This window comes from Sebastes umbrosus, chromosome 14 (genome assembly GCF_015220745.1).
Source record: "Sebastes umbrosus isolate fSebUmb1 chromosome 14, fSebUmb1.pri, whole genome shotgun sequence".
NCBI classification, from domain to species: Eukaryota; Metazoa; Chordata; class Actinopteri; order Perciformes; family Sebastidae; genus Sebastes; species Sebastes umbrosus.
In genome coordinates this window covers 6,465,939-6,475,308 of record NC_051282.1, presented here as the reverse complement: position 1 = coordinate 6,475,308, position 9,370 = coordinate 6,465,939, and the positions used below count along the sequence as shown (strand labels likewise).

General features: G+C 37.3%; 1 protein-coding gene across 2 annotated transcripts; it reads right to left on the bottom strand.

The window, feature by feature from the left end:
• Positions 1–201: 201 nt before the first annotated feature.
• LOC119501486 lies at positions 202–6,345 on the bottom strand. Of its 2 annotated transcripts, none has more exons than XM_037791884.1 (6): positions 6,175–6,345; positions 4,491–4,665; positions 3,310–3,504; positions 1,772–1,906; positions 1,237–1,392; positions 202–752 (listed from the first exon to the last, which is right to left on the bottom strand). In XM_037791884.1, exons 1-6 carry the CDS (start codon positions 6,231–6,233, stop codon positions 510–512), a joined length of 963 nt encoding a protein of 320 aa, XP_037647812.1. In that variant the 5' UTR covers positions 6,234–6,345; the 3' UTR covers positions 202–509. The 2 variants fall into 2 exon arrangements, with proteins under 2 accessions (XP_037647812.1, XP_037647813.1); XM_037791885.1 differs by having other exon boundaries at positions 4,491–4,693; positions 6,175–6,313.
• Between the last annotated feature and the right edge of the window lie 3,025 nt (positions 6,346–9,370).

Sequence of the window (9,370 nt, the reverse complement as noted above, 5' to 3'; positions counted from 1 at the left end):
TACTTCAGCTTTAAGTGCGAAAGTAACGTGACAAATAAGTCAACGTTTGGGTTAAAATATCTACAGAAGTGGCAGAACTTAAGTACAGAAATGACGTTGCAAATAAATCAATGTTAACTTCTATGTTCACCGGTCTCCTGGGCGAAAGTCTAGTGTTTTTTGACCCACCCATCCAACCCGACCTCCTCCCTATGTTTGTCGCTCTTTATACTTCCTGGTTCACGATTACGTGGATTACATACACATTGATTTTGGGGGATATATACAAATTACAGTGCGTTACTTTTCGTACGTATAGCTACGAATGGTGTATGAGAACAGCCTGATTGTATGGGTAACAGTTGAAACACCTGTACTTGTACTGCACCTTACTATGTCACCTGACAGGTTAACTTATGTCAAACCTGTTAAGCCTCTTACTGCTGTGCAGTTTTATCTATATAAGCCGTTATGATTTATTCTAAATATCCGGGGCCAGATCATCAACAATAGCCTCTCAGTCATAGTTGTCAAACCATGCTCAGCTGAAAGTGACCTCGCTGTGCTATCAGAGCATCATGGTGCTTTTGGGAGCTCTGGAAGAACTCCTTTCCCCTCTGCAGGTTCTGGTCTGACAGGAAGCGCTCCACCAGAGTCCGCTGGATGGCCCTACGTTCGCAGGCTTTATGTTGAACTCCATGGCTCACATTTCTCAGAGGCTCCACTATCAGCAACCCGCTGGGGCCAGGACTCAAAGCTGGAAACACTTTAACCTGTTGATAGAGGGAGGGATCATAGGCAGATGTTCATGTTCAATATGTTTCTATGATCAGAAGTACAAAATTCTGTAACTTAATAACCGGAAATATTCTGCAGACCTTAAAATGATAAAGTAGGTAAAATAAACATTCAGTTACCAGTTTATTAGGTACACCTTGCTAAAACTAATGCAGTCTAATACAATAGTCCTGCAATCCTACCTTCATGAAGGTTATAATGTTCAGTTTTTGTTGAAACTGATTTTAAAAAGGTGTTTATTCAACTGATCATTTAGGATGCTGTTGAATTGTATTGTATTATAAGTGATCCAAACTTGTGGGTTACCTTCTAGACATGACTATTCTCCATAGGAGTTTTCAACCTCTCCCTTGGCTAGCGGGTAGTAAATCTCTGCACAGTAAACTGCATAGAAGAATCATTCATTTTCTCTTATCTATATCAAATTGAAAAGGATGCCATGAAAGAGTAGAGCAGTACCGATTTGACCAGATACTCTTCGTAGGTCTTGAGCAGCGGAACAACACTATTCAGGTAGTCCAGATGTAAGCCCTCTCCAGCTGATGGGTCGGTCAGACGCTTCCAGTGAAGGATGATGTGGACGTGGAGAGCTGCTCCGTTCACCCATTGCTTTACCTGCACACAAAAGTTACAAGAATGTCTTTACACCCTCACTTTAACCCTATGTTTAAGGTTTAAACCTGGTCTTACAACATTTTGTTTGGATATTGGACAAATTTGAGCCAACCATGCAGCAGATCAGGACCAGCAAACTAGGGTTAAAACAAGGATTATCATACTTCTTAGATTAATTTATGAAGTATCCCAGAGTTACGGGACCAAAAGCGCTATGATTCATTGGATGGTTACAGTGTAACAAAGGACATCCAGCCAAATATGGTTAGTAGTGACATTAATTATAGTTGTGAAAGTCGCAGTAATAACAGATGTACAAGCACCATCGTTACTATCATTTGTAACTCTGTAGTTGCTTTGTATCAACGACAAAGCCAACCCCGGCAGAGCTGAGAGTGCTCCACTCCAGTAGCTCCATCCTCCCATAGGAATCCATCAGCTCGGATCGCAGCTTTCGCTCGACGCTCTCCAGCAGTGCCACCATCTTCTCCTGGTCATTGGCTGCTCCGGGGACCTGCCATGGGTAAGATGATGTTTAGGTTGAATCTCCACAATGTCTTCAGACTCTCGGTCATTACAAAATATATTGTGTTGTGTTGCCTATACGGGTCAGTACAATACAAGAACGATACAACATAATTTTTGAATAGTTCTACATCTCAACAACTTTGGATATTTTGGAGACAGTTCTGCCCCTGCAGGTAAAATGCTGCAGGATATTTGCCATTTTGTGTGCTTAAGGGATACTTTGCTGATAAGAGAAAATTAAAGTTTTACCTAAATATACAAAATGTTATAATGCATGTTGTTTTGGTGATACTACTCAGTTTGACCATCAAAATGGTCCATTAGAGAATATGCCTCTGTGCAACTTTACTGTCAACTTATTTTGTGTATCAGTGCTAAAAACCAGCAAGGATCAACATTTGGTGATATGAGTATGACCTAGGCAGTTCAAATATACTGTATGTAAAATGTTGCTAAGATTAAGACACTTTTAGTGGATAATTATTTAATCATATATTTGCTGAATTCTAGGGTTAGCATATAGCGGTGAAAACACTGAAAATTGACCAGTTGTGGTTACTATGTGTTACTATGTTGCTACAGCATTATTTGGTCTGGTATAACCATAGACTGCATATAAGAAGTGGACGTATTCACTGTGACGTCACCCATCGGTTAGTAGAATGCCGTTTTGAAGCCTTGAGTTTGACATTTTGGCCATCGCCATCTTGGTTTTTTGCAACCAGAAGTGACACAAAACCGAATGCTGAATAAGACATTTTTAGGCACCCAAAATGTTACAATTAACTTTCATGAACTGAAACACGCTGTGAAATGGCTAAAGTTCTAAGACGGAAACACGGATAGCTCCCAGACTGGACAACGCCGTGGTAGTGACCTGTCAATCACAAGGTAGCCACGCCCTAAAGCATACACTGCCTTATTGTCTATTTTACTCTAAATGGGACCATAATTATAATGAAACAAGTGATTAAGATCATAAACTAATGTTTACAAGGTTTGCTGAGGTAATAAATCAGGTGAGAAGTAGGCTCATTTTCTCATAGACTTCTATACAATCAGACTTCTTTTTGCAACCAGAGGGGTCGCCCCCTGCTGGCTATTAGAGAGAATGCAAGTTTAAGGCACTTCAGCATTGGCTTCACTGACCTTATGTCTCTTCTCTACTTGAGTGTCACCGTTACACTATATTTTAGCATTTAACATTATCACGTAATTGCCACTTGTGGCCACATTGGCCACTGTTTACAAAAACGTTATAGTCAATATAACCAATCAATTCCAAGTTTTTTTTAATACATTTTATAATTTATGCTCATGAGTGGGCTCAACCCATAATAAATAAAGTTACTATATGTTATTACTGTACTACATCTAAAATGCAGCCACCTGTTTGAGAAACTCGCTGGCAATGGAGCTGATGTCCGACCCGGCGTCAGGCCCGAACATTCTGCGTATGGGGTCTGGAGATGGGGGGCGGTCCTCGGGACTCCTCGAGCCCAACCCAGCGGTTCGGTGATGGGCTAGCATCTCAAACAGGACTGAGAGAGCAAGTGCAACAACACCCACACTCCCATAACTCACCTACAGAATCAACACACACAGACAATTATACTTCATCATTTGGACATTATTAAAAACCTTTCAGACAAAGCAAGTGCAGAATTATTGATGATATTTAGGAGTGGAAATGCTTCCTTTCTGCATTATATATTAATATATATGTAAGTTATATATTAACTTATATCTTAAAGTATTTTGGTGAGAAGAATCCTGATAATCGCAAACTTTCTCAAGAGAATTAATCAAATGTCTTGATTTTATGTTTTAGGAATACCCAACCCAATCTTACGGAAAGGTGTATAAATAGCATGACATTACAAGGATATTCTGCGTGTCATGGGAACGCATTTTAGCATTACGTTTTACGCTGTTAGCGTTTACGTTAACAGCCGCAGTTAGGTTTAGGCAACAACCCCACTCACTTAGGTTTAGGCAACAAATCCACTTAGTTAGCTTTAGGAAAATCATCATAGTTGGACTTAAAATAAGTACATAAAATAAGTAAAATACATACGGAAACAATGTAACAGAAGTACACATCACAAACGTCACTAAAAATCATGTCACAAACTTCACTAACATAACTACAAAATAACTCAACCACACTTTGGGACACAAAAACCGGTCTCCTGGTTGAAAGTCCTGTGTTTGTTGGACCATCCACCTCAACTCCCACCGACCATAAGCTGTCTTTCTCACTTTTTATTCTACATCACTAGCTCTGAGCGTAGCATATTTACGTAGTTACGATTACATTGCAGTCAGTACAGACCACATGGCGTACACATGACACACCAAAAGCAATAAAAGAACGGCGTTCTTATTGCACGCAAAATGACTTGCAAATTACCGTGGCATTCATACGCCATTTAGTGCAACTGGACTCAAAATACCATAATGTTCCTGGCATGATTAATGGGAACCCTGTATAACTTGTGTTTCTGCCTGCCAAGACCACCAGGGTTATAAGAACAGCGACACATGATGGTTGCAAACCAAACACCAACCGTGGTGTTGTTTCCAAAGAGGGTGTGGATGTCGCGGTTGAAGGCAAACCTCTGCTGCCGGGTCATAGCGCTCTGCAGGGTGGAGTACTGCTGCTCCAGAGCCCAGGAGGAGTTCAGGGACAGCAGAGAGGCCAGTGAGGCGTCCAGGGAGGCATCAGGAACCAGGCCTGCATGGCTGCAGAGTTACGACATTCTGGGTTGGACTGATACGGTCAAATTTTCAGAACTTATATTAATGTCCTCACTAAGAAAAAAGCAATGGAAAAAGTTTCTCTTTGCATTTTTATGGCCTTTGGGCAAAAATAACAACAATCAATCATTTTTTTTAAATATAGGCCTCTACTAAACCGTAGAGATATCACTTCATGGTAAAAGAAAAATACAAACCATGTAGAGTTATTAGCCTATGCTGGTAATAGGTTAGTTAATCAATTATGTCAAGTTGTTACCAAGAAATTAATAGTAATACCAGTATTAGTATCATTTATATAATAGTATATACACTATAATGGAATAACATTAATTATATGATATTAACAAATTATATTAACAATGGTAAATGTTCATACGTTTTTTCTATTTTATAAAAAATTGTAAATTCATTATCTTAGCATCATTACTTTTACCAGTTCACCAGGACTTATTTCACCCATCAGCTGCTATATACAATACTGACTTAACTGTACAATAATTTGAGCAATAATTCAACAGTGTAATACTGTCATTAATACTGCATGTATACTGTACATTCAGGAAATATTCTTATTAATTTCTTATTTATACAATTCTTGCATTTATATTTAACACACTTAATAGATCCCCCTTCTCAGCATTTTGTATTTACTTATAAGTATTTTGTATTTACCTTTTTTTTGCACTGTGGTTATATGCTATATATTGCACATCTTAATGCAAATATTTGTACATATTTCATATTTTTTATATTCTCATTTTCTTAATTTGAATTTCAGTACTTATATTTCTTGACATATTTTTTATATTGTGGCATTATGTACACATTGTAGCATTATGTACATCATTTACATGTTATGCACTCCTTTATTTCTATTTTCTTACATTTCTTTATGTTTATACAATAGCAACTGTAACGCCCCAATTTCCCCTCGGGGATCAATAAAGTATTTCTGATTCTGATATCATGGACTTACATTAAATGTATCATTATTAACAACAATAAATGACCAGAAGTTTTTATATTTAGTAGAAAATAGTCAATTTGAATTAACATCATTAGCTTTACTATCTTTACCATAAAAGGACAACTGAACCGTTTGGTAGAGCATGTTTTCAGAAAAATATTTTTTTATATAATAATTTCTTTTGGTATCAAGTTACATACTTCTGCTCAGTAAGGCCTTTTAAATTATGATATGTTGGAAAAATATGCCTACCTATAAGGAGGCAAACTGAAATGGCATGCTATTTAAAGAAACAGCGACATCTAGTGGATGTTTTTTAGCACAACATACCTAAACCGAGTGGTAGAGATGGCTCAATCAGGTTGAGTTAAGTTCAACACATGTTTCAGATATAGTGACTCAAAATGTGCTCTACCAGTCAAGCAGAACATTAAAGGGATAGGCTCAATTACAAATAGCAAAAAGACATATTCCAAGACACTACCAGGGTTGACAGGTGTTCAGTTTGCTGCCTCTTTGCATACCTGGCGGTGTCGTACAGACAGTCTACAGTCTTTGGAGAAGTACTGCAGTGTATTCCCATCTCAGCATCCAGAGCGACTGTAAACGGCCGCACAGAAACTGACGTGAAAATGAAAAACCACAGCGGAGTTCCTGTGTCTGAACATACAGAAGGAAATCAACAGTGTGTTTCACAAGCTTCAGTCACTGGGTACAAAGTCTAGACACACACACACACACACAGCAAACAAACCTCTCAAATACAGAGATACCCATAAATACAGTACAGTACATGACACATCCCAGAATATTGGAAATCTAATGTCTAAATATTTGAAAAGGTTAGCATGGCTACTGTAATAAAAAGGCAGGTAAAAAGCAATAACTTTTTTGGCATTGGAACATAATAGAGCAAAGCAGCTGGGAGATTCCATTGTTCCTACAGTGTTGCTGTCTAACACATGAGCACAAGCCTTTACTTGATCTAATGTATTAAATTGAAATAATAATTTTGATATTTTGGTAGGAGACGTATAGTGTGAGTAGTACGCTAGCAGAGCAGCAGCTTCAGTGTAAAAACGACACATTACAGGGGGTTATGATGTACCATTTCTTGGCTGGGAGAATTCCTGGAATCTCTGCAGAAATAGTCCGCTACATAACCCCCGTTAAACCACAACGTTTCATTTTTGTATGAATTAATAACCGAGATATAACAAGCTGGCTGTTTACCCTGTTTCCAGTCTTTGTGCTAAGCTTTGTAAAGTATCTATAAACATTATTTACATGGATAGTTAATACTTTGTCAATGATTAATAATTAGTTTCTGGTCCATCTATCTATGTAATGTTTATAGTTGTTTTACAATTATTTTCTTAAAGGTTTACAAATCAATTTGTCATCACTAACAAATACTTAATATAATATATACAATCTTATAATGTGTGCAACAATAAACTGTTAATAAATAGTGTACTAATGTAATCAGAATGTAATTGTTATTGTCTCTTATCAGCTATGATATAATATAGAATTTCAAAACTAATTATTTCATAGTACACAAACTAATGATAAATTAATAAAAATTATAGCATTACTAATAAGATGGTAAACATTATTAATTATCATTTCATTGTTTGTTAACAGTAAAATAACAATTAACTAAGTTTAATTAACCATTTATATATGATGGTTATTATAAAGTGTAACCACACTTTGTCTGACATTTGCGTTGTATGCTGAATAAATGTCTCTTATTTATTTCTTGTGTATTTTGAACACCTAGCATGCACACATATTTGGTTCTCTAGGTTTTGTTAGGAAGAAGAAATGCAACGATCTGTCTACGGCCTGTAACCATATAATACTAATCCTTGTTTCTGCAGTGTGTTCAAGTGCAACAGAAGACATGAGGCAGTGCAAAGAATTTTGTAAATTTGCCAACATTTTACGTAAATACACAGCAAGCAAGGCCTACAATAAACAAACAAATAAAATGACCATGCACATAAACAGTTATATATCTTATATGAAACAATACTTAATAGATAACTATATTGATGTTGATCCCAGGGGATTCCTCGTGTCAAATACAAGCGAAATATTAAACAAATATGATAGATCCTTTCATTTTACAATGTAACATTAAAGAAAATGACTAACACAAATGGTCATATTGATTTATGATATTATAGAGTCTCAGTAAACTACATATAATCTTTAAATATTTGAACATTTCTCATACTGATTTGGTTTGTCATCAGGTCTGTACTTCATATATACATACGAACGTACATACATTCTAAAAAGAGACCTGATCTCACAGCAGAAATTGCCTGGGTTACCAACACAATCAAATCAATTGTCCCTTAGCCCGAGGCCAATCTGTCCACCGAACTTCAGGAAATCCATTCTGAGGTGTTTCCCGCTGGCACACAGAGAGAATAACATGGGTGGAAACATAACTAGAGGTGATAAAACCTCAAGTGTGAATGGAATAAAGGCATTTATATCAGTATCTGACACATCAGGACTCGTAATGTAATACAGTATCATGTCAAAAACACATCAGCCCGTATGAAACTACATGAATCAAAGTGATAGCCCTATTTCATGTGTGTGTGTGCTTGTGGATTTGTGGATGTGTGAACATGTTTTGAGCAGGCCGCTGTTAACTTTACTTGTTTACACGTACAATTTGTTCTGTATAAAATACATATTGTGGAAAGTACCTCATTTAAAGCTGAAGTAGGCGAGATTGGAGCAAATATGATTAAAAAAAGTTATTTTTATAAAACGGTCGCTATATCGCGACAGTAGTACATGAAACAGGTAACCTGAAAAAAATCATGTGCCTCTGTGTCCTCCGGTGCTCCTAACGGCACGGAGAAACAAGCAGTAAGAGCTGATCTGAGGTCTGCTGTCCAGCTGCTGTCTATGAGAGCTTGCTGTCAATCACTCGCAAACTCCGATCAAACGGTCAAACTAGGCAGCGCTGATCAAATATTAATTAATATTATGTTACGTTAATGCCTATTTCTCGCCTCAAATGTTTTCAGAATCATCTTGTAGTGCACGGTTTAGCTGTAAAATTAGAAAGTTTGTGAAGCCGCTGCCATTGTGAAATCTGGTGAAGGAACGCTAAGTTCCGGTTGCATGACCGGAGCACAGCCAAAAGGAACGCTCTCTCTCAATGAAATGACCTGTGATTGGTCAAAGTTTCCCATCACGGGCTTGAGCTTTCTAAAGCCTGAAAACAGAGCCATGAGGAGGTGCAGAAGCCTAGTTACCTGTCAGAGCACTTGAATTACAATAGGCTGAAAAGTTATTATGGAATTTTTGCCCAATGATGCCAAAAATATACTGCCTACTGCCACTTTAAAAGACACAGATTCTTAAAGTTAGTTAGCCCTACTTTAAACATTAAAACACAAGATTCTCACTGTGCTAAAATAAGTAAACTGCAACGTTTGGTTGGGTTTTGTATTTTTTTCTAAACCTAGTATAATATTCACATGCAATATATACACTGTTACTATAGGTGCTGTAATCAGTAGGTGATTTGTTAACTTTTAAAAGGGTGGACAGACCACAGTGCCATCGTTTTGCCAGTTTTATAAAACTGTGTTCTTCAAGCTTTTCTTTTTACGGCTATGGACGAGGACAGACTTATTTGTGTGCAACGCACAGAACTGGCTGTAAATAGGCAAGAGGTTGTGT